Raw genomic sequence first — 16,735 nt, forward strand, 5'->3', positions numbered from 1 at the left:
TCTATTCAAGTAGGATCATAGAAGCGTTTTGAAATGGTCACGTGAAAATGTTGGATTTTATCCAAGATTAAGATGTGTACTTTTAAAAATAATTTTGAAGAGAGTTTAAGAAAATGCCACCCTCATAAAACTATTAAAAAAATATATTATTTACATAGATTGTTAAAATTCGCGTCAGCGAGGTTTTAAACTCATTTTAATGGAGATGATAAATATACGCGTGTTTTTTTACACGTTGTCTACGTCTAACTCATCAGTTACATTATATAAGCTTGTTGGTATTTGTCGTCGAAGTAACACGTCTATAGAACAGCAGTTTAAAAATAATTTAAATTTCTTTCGATCATGTTCTGCTGACCGTAATACGTAGGATCATAAGAAATAATTAACTTGTCTTTACCTTATTTTAGAAATATTTGTATTATAAAGATAATATATTTAGTAATCACTTCATACTATAAAACAAAACTCCCGGCCGCGTCTGTCTGTATGTTCACGATAAATTTCAAAACTACTGAACGGATTTTCAAAAGACAGAGGAATTCACAAATAATGTTGAGGTATATCATTTATTAAGATTTAAGTTGAAATAGAAAAACAAAAGCATATAAATAAAAGGTAAAATATTAAAAAAAAACGTATGCCCATCCGTGCGATTTCGGGGCCGCTAGTTATTATCAAATGTATTAAATAAGTGATGTAACGATTGCGAACAGAAACTGGGCATCATCCGCAAGCCGGCCGCCTTCATCAGCACCATCTGCGACGAGCGCGGCCAGGAGCTGAGCTACTGCGGCGTGCCCATCAGCGCCGTGCTCGAGCGCCAGCTCGGCGTCGGCGGCACCATCAGCCTGCTGTGGTCAGTATATTACCTTTCTATGACTGAAAACAACAACAGCCTGTAAATTCCCACTGCCGGGCTAAAGGCCTCGTCTCCCTTTGAGGAGAAGGTTTGGAACATATTCCACCACGCTGTTCCAATGCGGGTCGGTGGAATACACATGTGGCAGAATTTCTATGAAATTTGTCACATGCAGGTTTCCTCACGATGTTTTCCTTCACCGCTGAGCACGAGATGAATTCTAAAGACAAATTAAGCACATGAATCAGCGGTGCTTGCCTGGGTTTGAACCCGCAATCATCGGTTAAGATGCACGCGTTCTAACCACTGGGCCATCTCGACTCGTTGATGACTGTATACATATATAGTATATTATAGCGTCAGAAAAACAGAATGTTATAAATAAAAAATATATATCAAATAATTTACTACTCACTATTACAAATATTTAAATTATGTTTTTAATAATAATATATTCTTTATTGTACACCAAGACATGTAAAACACACAGGAAATAAATATAACAAAATAAAGCATGGCACAAAAGGCGGCATTATCGCTCAAGAGCAATCTCTTCCAGGCAACCTTGGGGCAGAGGAAATGGTCTATTAAAGGCATAGGTGTACAATTTTTTTAAATGGAATATTCAATATACATACATAAGAGTATATTTGTGCATACATATATTAATAATAATATATACATATATATCCTGATCATCATTGAAATTATGGATAATGTAGGTGAACTTTAAGTAATGTGTTGATTTAAATGTACGACAAGAATTTATGTAAATTTGTGTTTGATATTAATGTTTTCCTTCCAGGTTCCAACGCGAGTTGCCGGACTGGGCCAGCAAGTTCTTCGAGCTGGTGCTGATCGTGACGGCTGACCACGGGCCGGCTGTGTCCGGAGCCCACAACACGATGGTGACGGCGAGAGCTGGCAAGGACCTCATCTCCTCCGTCGTCAGCGGACTGCTGACCATCGTAAGTTATTCCCTGAGCGCCGGAGTAGTCTCTCAGTACTATTCTTGTGCCTCTGTGCTATTTTGGTGCAGATTTCGATGTCCGGAGTGCAAACCCTAGATCGGTCTTTTAAGGAACTGTTATCATAATCTGGTGGTCAAAATAACAAGAACCAGTACAGTTACCTCGTTAGTTAAGTATAGTATGACCCAAATTAGATGTAGCATCGGAAAATGCAATGGAATTATAATAAAACCGATTACTGCCGATTTACACAACCAATAGAAATAGCTCCCTATCGCGCCATTCGACGCTATTCGTCGCTATAGATTCGCGCGTCAGAGAAAGCAAGTGCATGTAAATCGACGTGTCAAAATGACGAATATATTAGGTCATATAATTTTACAAGTTATTACGTTTGTTTAAAGATCATATTCGCATGAGAAATAAATATTGATAATTTGGGACAGCGTACTCAATTCTGATCTGATCGGTTTTACGGATTTTGCCGATGCGACATCTAAGTTGTGTCGTACTATAGTTCTTTTGTATGGCTACAAATCCCAAAGTCGTGGTACCATCTGCGAAAATAGGTTTTGTGTCATGAACCGTGTTTGACTATGTGTGTGTGTGTGTGTGTGCAGGGCGACCGGTTCGGAGGAGCCCTGGACCGCGCCGCGCTGGACTTCTGCGACGCGTACGACCGCGGACAGCACCCGCAAGAGTTCGTCAACGAGAAGAGGGCGAAGGGAGAGCTCATTATGGGCATCGGCCACAGGTAACGGCGCACAGTTAATCCGTCATGTTAAACTTTGATATAGATTATATTCAAGACTTCTATTTTTATATACGTCAAAAAGGAGTGCAAGATTTATGAGAAAAGTTTAATTAATAGTTCTTTAAAGAGGTTTATACAGTGGGGACAAATTTACAAGCTCACTAATACCTCTCAATATTACACTAGGATTAGACTTTTGTGGCAAATGCCTCTCATCTCAGCAAGAAATAAACTTGACCTTATATTATTTTTTATCCTTATTTATGAGACAACAACAACGACAGCCTGTAAGTTTCCCACTGGGCTAAGGAATCCTCTCCATTTGAAGAGAATGTTTGAAACATATTCAACCACGCTGTTCCAATGCGGGTTGGTGGAATACACATGTGGTAGAATTTCTATGAAATTAGACACATGCAGGTTTCCTCGCGATGTTTTCCTTCACCATAGAGCACGTGTTTATAATTCAAAGACAAATTAAGCACATTATTTATATATTCATGTTATCGCTTGCCTGGGTTTGAACCCGCAATCATCGGTAAAGATGCACTCGTTCTAACCACGCGGCCATCTCGGCTTTTCTTTTTATGAGACCTTCTCCTACCAAATATCTCAAATCGACGGGTCCCAAGAACAAAATCTTATGGAAAAATAAGACAAAATCGACTTTATTGTTAATTATTAATCTGTATAACATTAACTACACGGTAGTGTGTTTGATTGTTTGATTCGATTGAATGACCTTTGATCAAAAAACCTTCGAAATTTGTTCATCAAACGATATTATTCATAAACATAGTTTTACAAAACTTTAAGCCATCACACTGTAAAGTAGGAATTTCGCAGATACGACATGTTATCGCTTGCTTGAGTTTGAACCCGCAATCATCGGTGACACGCGTTATAACCACGCGGCCATCTCGGCTTTTCTTTTTATGAGACCTTCTACCAAATATTTCAAATGCAATATTTGAACTTGTCAGAGTTAAGTCGATCAACAACCCGGACTCGCGCGTGCGCGAGCTGAAGGCGTACGTGACGTCACGCTGGCCCGCCTGGCCCGTGACCCGCTACGCGCTGGACGTGGAGGCCATCACCACGCGCAAGAAGCCCAACCTCATCCTCAACGTCGACGGCATCGTGGCCGCCGCCATGGTCGACCTCTTCCGCCACTGCCAGCTCTTCACCCAGTAAGCCAACGGACTCCCCTAGTACCTCGACAATTAAACCCACTTCAAAGCTATTAGACCGATTTTAATTAAACTTACACTGTCCCCTAAGTTGATGTATACCTAACTTAGATTAAAAATGATTATCTCAATACGACCTTTAGTTTACGACAGATTTCATGGACAAACACATACTTACGAAATTAATCACACTTAATATTGTCTTATATTTTCGCGATTATTACACATTTAAATAAAACTAGTCATAACGGTTTTTAATCGCGTATATTAATTATTTTGGACGATTTTCTGCGTGCAACCGGAACGTTACTCAAGATACCAATTGAGAAATCGTTGGCGGCAGTTGCAAATAATATTTCTTTTGTTCTTCAAATAAACAAATGCCACCTTAGTCTATCCGTGACCACGAACGCTGTAAAGTGCTCGAAACGTCGGGATGTCCAAAATAATTAATATACGCGATTCAAATCCGTTCTAACTAGTTTTATTTAAGCACACTTGCTTGGAAGCCTTAATGGACCATCACACTCAATTATTAAATTCTAGCAATTTTACAGACATACAGGACGAATCGACAACCTCCTTTATTTTAGAAGTAGGTTTGTAAACACGTCTCACACTGTAACGCAATTTCCAGGGAGGAGGGCAACAACTACATCAGAATGGGCTCCATCAACGCGCTATTCGTGCTCGGCCGGACCATCGGGCTGGTGGGCCACTACCTGGACCAGAAGCGGCTGAAGCAGCCGCTGTACCGCCACCCCTGGGACGACATCACCTACATGTCGCCGCTCAACTGAGCGCCCGCACCCACGCGCTAGTTAATGTACTGTAAGCGAGCGCCCGGCAGGGGGCGCACTGTGCTTCCGAAGCAGAAGCGACGCCCTACCAACGACGAACAATGAAATACTTACAGGGAACTCGACGTGTAAATAAAGTATCTTCATAGCGAACAGCGCCACCTGTCGAGCGATCTAGTTAGTTGTTAAAAATCGTATTAGCAATACATAGGTAATGTTTAGAGGGATATCATTAACGTAGTTTGTATTCAGTTTTTATTTTATATGTTTTACGTTTCGGACACACTTTTGTTACGTACGATGTCACTAACTATTGCCAGATGTAAGTGCACCTCAGACGGATTTACGGGCCGTTTGATAACGCGTCGGTGTGGACCCGTCAGTAAGCGTGTACAGTACGACACAATTTAGATGTAGCATCGGCAAAATTCGTACAACCGATCATCCGAATTAAGTACGCTATCCCAAATTATCAATATTTATTTCTTATGTGAATATGATCTTTACACAAACGTTAAACTTGAACAGACGCGATAATCTATAGCGACGAATAACATCGAATGGCGCGATAGGGAGCTATTTCTATTGTTTGTATGCATCAGCAGTGATCAGTTTTATTGAATTTGCCGATGCTACATCTAAGTCGTGTCGTACTGTACGATCGAGCGCGCCTGCAATCCGGCCCGCTGTGTGTATGTAGCCTAATTTGTCATTTATGTAACGCATTCCATTTCGAAGTAGTCCAGTTTACAATACTATGTAATCGTTCGGTGTTTGTGTGTATTGGGATCCGACTTTTTGTGGCGACATCTGGTGGCTCAAATAAGAACTACCCTGACTTCATCGTGATAGATTATATTCTAAAACTCCTTTTCGAGAAATACCGCATTTGATAATGATATTAATGAGTCGATTCACATAAATTTGGTGCATTTTTAATTCAAAACTTCGAGATAAAACCATGTCAAAGTAATCTATGTGTTAGTTTCTGCAATTTTGTAAATGTCGAATCCTAATATAACATTGTTATGGCAGATTATATAATAATAACGTTTAGGTCACAAATATATAGTTATTTCTAATACAATATGTAAGTTAATTGTCAAAGACAATTAATATTGTCCAATAAATTCAATATATTTACTTAATTTATTAATTTTGATATTTCGATCATATTTTTTTACGTCTTAACTTATACGAAATAATTTATGAAAGTGAAATATAATCATTTCGAATGTGAGAAGTGAACTTATAATTGTTGTCAAGTGAAAACGTTCCTCACTTCGTAGCGAACTCGGTGACATCACGGCGAATATTACACTATGCCTGTAACATTACATTGTAATCGTGTAATGTTACGTTACATACATCGCCATCGAGACATTCGTAAAGCCAGCGACTGACTATATTAACATGATATATGGGAGTGTGACTCCATTTTAAAACCCTCAATAAATTCATTTCTGACGAGAATACTCCCCTATTCGATACATCTTTGATTATATATGACAGAAACTTTTCAGACGAATCTTTTGTAATGACGCATAATATTTTTTAGTGGAATCTGTGACGGATTAATGTTATCGATGGTATATTTGTATGGAGCGCTCACTGACAGCGGACGCCTCGTCAGCGAGTGGCGACCTCTCGAATACGTTTAGTTTTTAAACTTTATTTGTAACGACGATCTTGTGAAGATTTTTTTTTATATGAAATGATATTTTAATTGGTTTGTTTAACTTTAATAACATTGTAAGGAGAATATCACACGTAATGTTTATTGTTGAGCGACATTGTTGTACAGAATATTGTAATAAATGGATTATTGTTTCGTTCGTTTAATTACAAATCTTATTATTGCTGAATATTGCTACCGTCCACGCTTTCCAATGCATCCGATTTGAGCCCGCAACCAAGAAACCGTTCGTTTCGCTTACGGATAGTAATAATAGGACCTCTCTTTAAGGTCCCGGGTTCGATTCCCGGCCGCTTCGATGTAGAAAAAGTTCATAACTTTTCTATGTTGCCTTGGGTCTGGGTGTTTGTGGTACAGTCGTTACTTCTGATTCTCCATAACACGAGTGCGTTGCTACTTACATTGGGATCAGAGTAATGTATGTGACGTTGCCCAATATTTATTTATTATTATTAATTATGTATAGTTCTATCCGTAAGCATAACGGATCGTCTCTCGAGGGCGGGCGTCGATCGCGTCCGATGTCGCAGCGCACGTCTCGGCGAGGCGTCTCCCGGAGTGGCTGTAAGCGATGTGTGTCTAACTCTATTTATTGGTATATTTGCGACTGGTCGACCGGTGTCTGTACATATTGGAGTTTGTCAACTTATTTGAATATATTTTGTTATTAACTGTCATCTAACGGCTTTTTATTTACTTCCCCGATTCATTCTTGAAGACACATCGTAAGTATATTTCAATCGAAGTAGGAATGAAGATAAAAAAAACTTACGATACTTCTTAACTACTACTGTCTCCTTTAAGTTTGCTTCCAAAGATCGAATAAGCTTCGTCAACCAACGGTATTAGCAAATCCAAAATGAATATACTATTCAAGCTTATTGCAGAATATAATATACCGTATTGCAGAGTATAATAATGAAATTATTGTAAAAATATTACCTGTTTTTCAGTTTATCTATCATTAATAAATTAATAATAATTATTGAATAGCAACACTGAAGTTTTGTGATAAAATGTAGTCAAATACAGTCGATTGATATAAAAAACTTCATGGAAGGTATGAAATGTACAATAGTTATTTTATTTTGTAGATTATAATGTAAAAGAGCAGCCATGTCATCTCTATATGCTGCAACATAGAAAGCTACAGTACACCTCAAACTAAGAGTAAAAACTAAAGTGTTAAGTCAATCAGAAATATTTACATCTGTTAAAAAGATCTAGGTGTAATTTCAGTAGGTCGGGATGGCCAAAATAATATTATCGTTTTACAATAATGCTCCAATCTCTCTATCTTTCGTTAGAATGCCCCGCTATCGTCTCATTGTTTTCTAATGACAGCTCAATCATATTTGAAATAAGAAATAGTGTTACATGCCAGTATTAAATGCTATGCCATATAAACTAATAGTAATTGTTTTACAAATTATTTATCAATTAATTACAATAATAATTGTATATAATAAAGTAAATTCAATAGCCCCTGCCATTTGCAGAAGGCTAGGGTTACTCTATAACACTAGCTAACTTGTAAAGGGTGGGTATAGTTACATTTTTACTTTTACTGCAGATCTTGTAAAATAATTCTTATGAATAAATAAATACAATACACAATCACATAACTCTACCGCCACGTGGGAATAAAACACAAACGATCGTTCAAATGATTTATTGGCCCGCTAATCGATCTCAAACTCGATGATGTTGTCGAAGTCGATGTCCCCGTCGCTGTCGCTGCTGTGCCCCTCGGCCGCCTGTGGACACGAAAAGCACGTTAGGAGCGACCTCTAGTGAGAGTTACCGGCAGTGAGGAGTCGGTGAGGGCGACGCACCCGCCTGCGCGTGCGCACGCGGCGTCTGCGCGGCTCGTCGTGCTCGCGCTCGCCGGACGAGTCGCCGGAGCCCGAGCCCTCCGCCAGCCCCAGCACCGCGTTGCGCAGCAGGCTGGACGCTACTGGAACAGGGGATGGGTGAGATGCATGCTCGGGTGACACGGCGGCGATACGTCATTCTCATATCAAGCCGTAATCGTCATGACGTATGCGAGACATTTGTCTTTACGTCATTCTCATATCAAGCCGTACGCTTAAAGACGTAAGGTGCGAGACATGTGTCTTTTCGAGAAAAAGAACACTACAGAGGACTCCATTTTTTTTCCTTATGGGATGTCTAATGTATGATGACAGAATAACTGTAAAAACTTAATATAACAACGTTAAAAAATATTTTGTAACAAAATGTCCTTTAAGCCCTTTTTAATATTCTTACTTGGTGGTAGGGCTTTGTGCAAGCCCGTCTGGGTAGGTACCACCCACTCATCAGTTATTCTACCGCCAAATAACAGTACTCAGTATTGTTGTGTTCCGGTTTGAAGGGTGAGTGAACCAGTGTAACTGCAGGCACAGAGGACATAACATCTTAGTTCCCAAAGTTGGTGGCACATTGATGATGTATGGAATAGTTAATATTTCTTACAGTGTCATTGTCTATGGGTGATGGTGACCACTTACCATCAGGTGGCCCATCTGCTCGTCCACCAACCTATACCATAAAAATATATATATATATATAAAATCAAAGTCTCCGGGACTCTCAGACTCGGCGAGCTCACTCACAGTCGTCATCGTTGTCGGAGCCGGAGTCCGAGCCGTCGTCGTTGTCGGATCCTCCCGCTAACTCCTCCTCTTCTTCCTCCTCCTGCAAATAACAACATTTTCCTTAAACACTCATAATCAGTCAGATTAAATAACTCTAAAAAAGGATTTACAAGGGATGTATATTGCCATTGTTCATTGTATGAGTATTTGTGTGTATATACGTATGTATGTGTAATTCTGTGCGTTGTGTCTATGTGTGTGCAGAGATGGCCCAGTGGTTAGAACACGTGCATCTTAACCGATGATTGTGGGTTCAAGCCCAGGCAAGCAGCGCTGATTCATGTGCTTAATTTATTTTTATAATAATTCATCTAGTGCTCAGCGGTGAAGGAAAACATCGTGAGGAAACCTGCATGTGACAAATTTCATAGAAATTCTGCCACATTTGTATTCCACCAACCCGCATTAGAACAGCGCGGTGGAATATGTTCCAAACCTTCTCCTCAAAGGGAGAGGAGGCCTTTAGCCTAGCAGCGGGAATTTACAGGCTGTTGTTGTTGTCTATGTGTGGATGTGTTTGTGTGCGTGCGTACCGCGTCATCGTCGTGGTCCCTCTTCCGGCCGACGTCGTAGAGCTTGACGCAGGACTCCTGTACCTGCTCGAAGTCTCCCAGATTCTCCACGAGCGAGATCTGCGTCCCGAAGCGCGAGACGCCCAACGAGTAGATGTTGCGCTTCACGTCTATCGTCGCTGTTGATACAAACCAGTTTGACATTCGATTGTCATATCACTCGTGATGATGAGATGAGATGAGATGAGATTATAACTAAATATATATCTAATAAAATTATATAGTACATAATATAGGTTATATAAACATAATATAGGTTAAACAAGGCGTGAAGAGGCATCTTGCGGGCAGGCATGGCGAGGGTGAATAGTGCAGCTCATTCTTGCTGACTGTACTGGTCGTTTTCGCGTTTGAACTCCACTTCCACTCACAATCTTTTTCAATTTCAATTTGACGACCTCCGTGGTCGAGTGGTGTGTACCCATGAAAACCGGTGTTTTCATGGGTACGCCACTCCGAGTTCCAGTTCGATACCGGCCGAGTCGATGTAGATTATCATTAGTTTTCTATGTTGCCTCGGGTCTGGGTGTTTGTACCGTTACTTCTGATTTCGATAACACAAGTGCTTCAGCTACTTACATTGGGATCAGAGTGATGTATGTGATGTTGTCTCATATTAATTTATTTATAAATCAGGTCGAGTGGAATAATATACCCGGAACGCATAAAAAAATCATAACATGATATATATAAGATGACTGGGAAGACATAAAGTATTTATTCCCCCCCCCCTGCCGTCGAAACGTACCTATGCTGGAGTAGTCGTAGGGGTCGAGCGTCTTGAAGCTGGTGTCGAACTGGCTGCGCTCCTCCGAGTCCTGGTCCGAGCACACCGCGTACAGCGCCGTGCACGTCGGGTTGAAGATCACCTGGCGACACGATTGCAACGATTTGTAGCCATTATAATAGCGGCAAGATACGATGGCCGTTTTGACAAATGGAAAAAGTGATGTGAAATGTCAATTTATTATCGATATAATATATTCAAATCTTTGTTTTTTTGCAAGTAATTTAATTAAATTTTTTGTTGCAAGTAGAGATTAAAAAGGTTTAATAAAAAAAATATAAAATAAGTTAAAGTAACATATTCGAACGAAATCAATTTAAATCAAAAATTGGAATTAGAATGAATAACTTTATAAACACATTACATACAAGAAATAAATTGATACAAAAAAGAAACCGAAAACACTAGTGGCTATATTTAGTCGGAGTCGTCCATACTGCTGCTTTCACTCACACTGCTATCGTCACTCACATTAATTATAAGTTCATTTCCTAAAATATTATCTATTTTCACAATTATTTCATAATCCTAGTATTTGTAGTTTAGAAATCAAGTTCGATAAATTTTATGACTAACTGCACGTCACTATTGACAATAAAGAACAACAATTTGCTCCTTTGATGTAATTATTTATTAAATATGAAACTTCATGAGCGGGCAAACGTCAAAACGGCCATCATAGCGTGCCGCTACTATAATTGGCAATAAAACCAGTGTAACAGCTTATAAATAGCCCACAGTTGGGCTTAGACGTCCCCTATTACAACATGCATATTAATTTGTATCATTTAAATAATTCATTGACAAAAACAATCATATATTTTGACTAAGGTGTAGAATTATAGAAGTTTGTCCCTTGGTGGTAGGGCTTTGTGCAAACCCGCCTGGGTAGATACAAACCACTTGTCAGATAGTCTACTGCCAAACAACCTAGCAGGGTTGTGTTCCAGTTTGAAGGGTGTATAAGTCAGTGCAACTACAGTACTGTACTACACCTTAGTTCCTAAGGTTGGTGGCGCATTGGCGATGGTGACCACTTACCATCAGGTGGCATAAATAATATAGCATAAAAAAGTACATGAATTATTTTTTTGGTTATATAAATATTGTATCAATTGTCATTGTTTAACTTGACACCGGTAGATATTATGTATAGATATTGTGTATTTGTTATGCCGACCCTCCTTATTCTTGGAACGGGTCAGTTTATTAATAACAGAATCAACTCACTTCAGACTTGTCTAATGAAGGCACTGTTCTCAGCAAATGAAATGTTCGGAGGTCCCACACCTCAGTGTTCGATATCACCTGGAAATATCAAATTATAAGCATCAGTTTATTGATTTAATATAATAAAATCATCATTGCAAACAATCCTTAACATTTTTCAAAGACCCTATTCAAAAATACTATGAGTATTCACAGAGCAAACGCAGCATAATCGATCCCGCACTTTAATAAAGAAAAAAAATTTAGAAACAATTTAGCCAAAAAATTAATAATAAGCTATTTGACAATGCGAAAAATAAAGTGTCAATCGTTGTAATCAGTATATATTAATTTAAAATGTTTATTTATTAACGAAAGTTGATAATAATAATTAATTCAAAAATCCAAAAATATCGTTTATCACAAAACGCTCCTGATTTGAACGACAGGGCTTATGATTAAGTCATTTGCTCTCAACTTTGCTTGTTTTCTATATGTACTACACCAACACTTTAACTTTTACTGGGTTCCTTAACCTCTACTAAATAATATAAAATGGATTTAAAAAAAAACAGCCAACTAGCCTATTATATTTATACCTTCATACAAAATACTGATTCAATAAATAATCCATTAGATAAATAATTAATTTAATTTCTTCTATTAGGTTAGTATTACTGCTAAAGCTTATTCTGATTACAAGAAAACAAAAAATATATAAAAAATAAGGCGAATAGCTTTGGAAGTATATAAGAATACAAGTGAATTAGTATTTAAGTGAAATAGTGCTGCACTACCACACATTTTAATAAAATACAATAACGAAACGGCCTAAAGGTCGCCCAGTGATATAAAAAGTCTCAAGTCTAACTCTTTGATCTATTGTCACATCCACTTACGAAACTTACAAATTTTAAGCTTTATTTTAGAGTTATAGAGAGCACAATACAATAAGGAAATCATTTATATCGGGACATTGCTAGTGATGTGAAATAACAATACCTCGAGCCCGTTGGGATGGAATACCCCGCTGTGCGTCTGGTTCAGTTTGTCGAACTTGTGTATCTCCTTGCCTGTGTTCACGTCCCACAGCACGCCGTCTGAAACAGGATGAAACAGCGGGAATTTTAGTCGCTTAATCATTACTAGTGGCATTAAGACTTTCTGCAAGGACCAGCTACCACCAACTCATCTCATCACCAATAGCATCACTTATTCTCACATTATACATTACATCTGAAATTACATTATAAATAAATAAATATGAGATAACATCACATAAATTACTCTGATCCCAATGTAAGTAGCTAAAGCACATCTGTTATGGAAAATCAGAAGTAAGAAGACACAAGACAACATAGAAAACTAATGATAATCTACATTGAATCGGCCGGGAATCGAACCCGGGACCTCGGAGTGGCGTACCCATGAAAACCGGTGTACACACCACTCGACCATGGAGGTCGTCAAATTTTCACATTACTCTACATTAAATTTAAGCAATATCTTTTGCAAAAAAATGCTATTTTAAACGTCAATTAATCTGATATCAATAATCAATAAATTAGTAGGTTAAGTGTAGTACGTACAAAACTCGAAATCGATATCGTTTATTTTTGTTGTCTTAAATTTTCGCGATTATTACACATTTAAATAAAACTAGTTATACCGGATTTGAATCGCGTATATTAATTATTTTTGGCATCCCGACGTTTCGAGCACTTTACAGCGTTCGTGGTCACGGGTAGACCAAAAATAATTAATATACGCGATTCAAATCCGGTATAACTAGTTTTATTTAAATCGTTTATTTTTGTTCTTGCATTTTACTAACTTTGTTTTATTATATCATCGATTATATATTTAATCGATTCATAATATGTGATACCTGAGAGTACGAGCTCGTCCGTGGGGTTGAAGGTGGCGCGGTTCTTGGCGTACTGGTTGCTGATGGCCGGCGTGAGGGTCATGAGCTCGTGGCCGGTGCGCGTGTCGAAGATGCTCGCCGTCTCGCCCTTCGTGCCGATGATGCGGTCGTCGGACATCTTCGAGAACTCCACGTACTCCTCGTTGTCGAGCTGGAAGCTGCCGGCAGATCTTGGTTATTCGTTTATAAGACTACTTTACTTATGCGTTTGAATTTAAAAAATAATATGATTGTAGCCTAAATTACTCCGACCTCCATGGTCGAATGGTGTGTACACCGGTTTTCATGGGTACAGCCGAGTCAATGTAGATTACCATTAGTTTTCTACGTTGTCTTGGGTCTGGGTGTTTGTGGTACCGTCGTTACTTCTGATTTTCCATAACACAAGTGCTTCAGCTACTTACATTGGGATCAGAGTGATGTATGTGATGTTGTCTCATATTTTTTTATTTATTTACTCCTTATAATATCAGTTATCTGCCAGTGAAAGTCCCATAAAAATGCCAGGCCAGCCGTTCCAGAGTTTAGACGGAACAAACAGACGGACAAAAATTGTAAAAAAAAATTATGTATACAAACATATGCATTGAGTTAAAAAGGGCTATTTTAACATTACAAACAGACACTCCAACTTTATTATATGTATAGATTAAGACAAAGGCCATCCTGGCTTCATCCAAGGCTTGGAATTTATTCCACAAACATTTTTAACTTTGCCGTTTCATAAAATGAAACCATGTGTACAAAATAAATTGTTAACGGAGACATATTATTCAATACAAGATTATACAGACAATAAAAAAAGTGTAGAATTAGTACTTGTTTCCAGGCAGAATGTATGACATACATATATAATTGTATTTAACTAACATGACTGTACTTTTAAATGTTGAAAAAGAGTAACTACTGAGTTTATTGAGAATCTACATTCCAAACCGGTGGTAGCCTCACCTATAATTCAAAAGTTTAGTTGAACAAAGAAAAAATATTTTTATTATGATGTGGCACCTGAGATCCTTTGTACGTGTATTTAAAGTGGCTCACATGCCCTTCAAAACAGGAACACAACATTACTTAGTACCGCTGTCTGGCGGTAGTAAATACAATGAGTGTGTGTTACCACACTCATTGTATTTACTGAGCAGAGATGGCCCAGTGGTTAGAACGCGTGCACCTTAACCGATGACTGCGGGTTCAAACCCAGGCAAGCAACGCTGATTCATGTGCTTAATTTGTCTTTATAATTCATCTCGTGCTCAGCGGTGAAGGAAAACATCGTGAGGAAACCTGCATGTGACAAATTTCATAGAAATTCTGCCACATGTGTATTCCACCAACCCGCATTGGAACAGCGTGGTGGAATATGTTCCAAACCTTCTCCTCAAGGGAGAGGAGGCCTTTAGCCCAGCAGTGGGAATTTACAGGCTGTTGTTGTTGTTGTTGTTGTTGTGTTACCACCTCAGATAGGCTTACACAAAGTCCTACCACCAAGTCTAATTAACACATTGCACTTACAGCTGCTCGAATTCTTTCATGTTCCAGAGCGCGGAGAGCGTCCTCCAAGACGTCGTCGACGACGCTAGCAATAAGCACCCGTCTCTGCTCGCCTGTTACACATAAGACAAACTGTAGCATTTGAACTCGTAATGCTTAATGTAGTATATATAACTAAACACAAGGAATATTTAAGATAGATGTATAGTGCGACACAAATTAGATGTAGCATCGGAAAATGCAATGGAATGAAAATAAAACCGATTACTGCCGATTTACACGACCAATAGAAATAGCTCCCTATCGCGCCATTCGCCGCTATTCGTCGCTATAGATTCACGCATCAGAGAAAGCAAGTGCATGTAAATCGACGCGTCAAATTGACGAATATATTAGGTCATATGATATTACAAGTTATTACGTTTGTGCAAAGATCATATTCGTATGAGAAATAAATATTGATAATTTGGAATCGCGTACGCAATTCGGATGTGATCGGATTTACGAATTTTGCCGATGCTACATGTAAGTTGTGTTGTACTATACATGGTACTATAATACTAATATTCGTTGAAGATCATACAGGAAACAAAAATTGTGTATGTAGAATATTTTTGATTGGAAAATTACCTATCGATTACTACTGACCTACTACCGGTTTTTCTAAGTAGAATCAACATTCAGAACCGTAAAATGACGATTCAAAAGTAGTTTGCACCGTTTAATTGACCAAAATATATTTTGATATTAATTTCTGAGTTGGCCCAGTGGTTAGAACGCGTACATCTTAACCGATGATTGCGGGTTCAAACCCAGACAAGCACCGCTGATTCACGTGCTTAATTTGTCTTTATAATTCATCTCGTGCTCAGCGGTGAAGGAAAACATCGTGAGGAAATCTGCATGTGACAAATTTCATAGAAACAGCGTGGTGGAATATGTTCCAAACCTTCTCCTCAAAGGGAGAGGAGGCCTTTAGCCCAGCAGTGGGAATTTACAAGCTGTTACTTTACTTTTTTTTACTTTAGTAATTTCTGAGTACACATACCTGCATGTGGTATATGTACGACTCGTGCACCTGATACGAGTTCTCCTCGACGCCCGTGAACAGGTTGAATATCCGGATGTCGCCGGACGACGTCGCCGTCAGCAGCTGCTGCTGCGTCGGCTGCGGGCGGGAGCGGTTACTCAGTGGAGTTCATGCCAATTGGGTCACGACTATGGTCACGGACGTTAGATGCTGACATGTGTTCAGGTTTCATTAATACATAAACCATCATGTTTTAAGCAGAAATAAAATCAATTTTTTTTTGGAGCTGAGTTTATTCGAACCTGTGCATCTTAGCTGATGATTGCGGGTTCAAGAACAAGCAAACACCACTAAATTTTCATGTGTTTATTTTATGAGAGAGCAATGTGCGCGTGTGTGCGTGCGCGTGCGACTCACGTGGAAGATGGTGTGCGTGAAGTATGCGTCGTCGTCCTGCAGGCGCAGCGTGCGCACGTGCGCGAAGTGCGAGTGCGCGAGGCGCGCATGCGCACGGCGCGCGGGCGGCGCGCCCAGCTCGCGGCGCACGACGCGCGCCAGCACGCTGCCCGCCTCCGCGCCGCGCGCGCTCACCGACGCCAGCCCGCCCGCCGCCGGCGACGGGCACTTGTGCGGCCTGACCGACGACAAATCAACTTAATAAAAACTCATCATAATATTATTATCGTAATATTGAACAAGTGATATATGGATATTGCCTACCCAAGAAATATTCCAGAACATGCCCTGTAGTTCATTCAAACGGTACGACTAAATATATGCATT

General features: G+C 39.3%; 2 protein-coding genes across 5 annotated transcripts in view; one reads left to right on the top strand and one right to left on the bottom strand.

Annotated features, from left to right (window-relative positions):
• LOC124541544 (ATP-citrate synthase) overlaps positions 1 to 6,950 on the top strand; it is a 71,399-nt gene extending 64,449 nt beyond the window's left edge. The window contains exons 20-24 of one of the 2 annotated variants that reach the window (XM_047119461.1): positions 717 to 859; positions 1,668 to 1,830; positions 2,454 to 2,587; positions 3,571 to 3,777; positions 4,415 to 6,950. In XM_047119461.1, the coding sequence (XP_046975417.1) occupies positions 717 to 859; positions 1,668 to 1,830; positions 2,454 to 2,587; positions 3,571 to 3,777; positions 4,415 to 4,577 (810 nt within the window). In that variant the 3' untranslated portion in view covers positions 4,578 to 6,950. Of the gene's footprint in view, positions 1 to 716; positions 860 to 1,667; positions 1,831 to 2,453; positions 2,608 to 3,570; positions 3,778 to 4,414 lie in introns of those variants that run through there. The other variant, XM_047119460.1, reaches the window with a different exon arrangement.
• Positions 6,951 to 7,930: 980 nt separating this feature from the next.
• The window catches only part of LOC124541402 (protein mahjong), a 39,754-nt gene continuing 30,949 nt past the window's right edge, over positions 7,931 to 16,735 (bottom strand). For 2 of the 3 annotated variants that reach the window (XM_047119254.1, XM_047119253.1), the window contains 11 exons: positions 16,370 to 16,586; positions 15,971 to 16,090; positions 14,944 to 15,035; positions 13,390 to 13,586; positions 12,504 to 12,601; positions 11,523 to 11,600; positions 10,254 to 10,374; positions 9,467 to 9,624; positions 8,892 to 8,973; positions 8,109 to 8,230; positions 7,931 to 8,030 (listed from right to left, as the gene is read on the bottom strand). In XM_047119254.1, the coding sequence (XP_046975210.1) occupies positions 7,956 to 8,030; positions 8,109 to 8,230; positions 8,892 to 8,973; positions 9,467 to 9,624; positions 10,254 to 10,374; positions 11,523 to 11,600; positions 12,504 to 12,601; positions 13,390 to 13,586; positions 14,944 to 15,035; positions 15,971 to 16,090; positions 16,370 to 16,586 (1,360 nt within the window). In that variant the 3' untranslated portion in view covers positions 7,931 to 7,955. The remainder of the gene's footprint in view (positions 8,031 to 8,108; positions 8,231 to 8,891; positions 8,974 to 9,466; positions 9,625 to 10,253; positions 10,375 to 11,522; positions 11,601 to 12,503; positions 12,602 to 13,389; positions 13,587 to 14,943; positions 15,036 to 15,970; positions 16,091 to 16,369; positions 16,587 to 16,735) is intronic. The other variant, XM_047119255.1, reaches the window with a different exon arrangement.

This window comes from Vanessa cardui, chromosome 28 (assembly GCF_905220365.1).
Source record: "Vanessa cardui chromosome 28, ilVanCard2.1, whole genome shotgun sequence".
Lineage (NCBI taxonomy): Eukaryota > Metazoa > Arthropoda > Insecta > Lepidoptera > Nymphalidae > Vanessa > Vanessa cardui.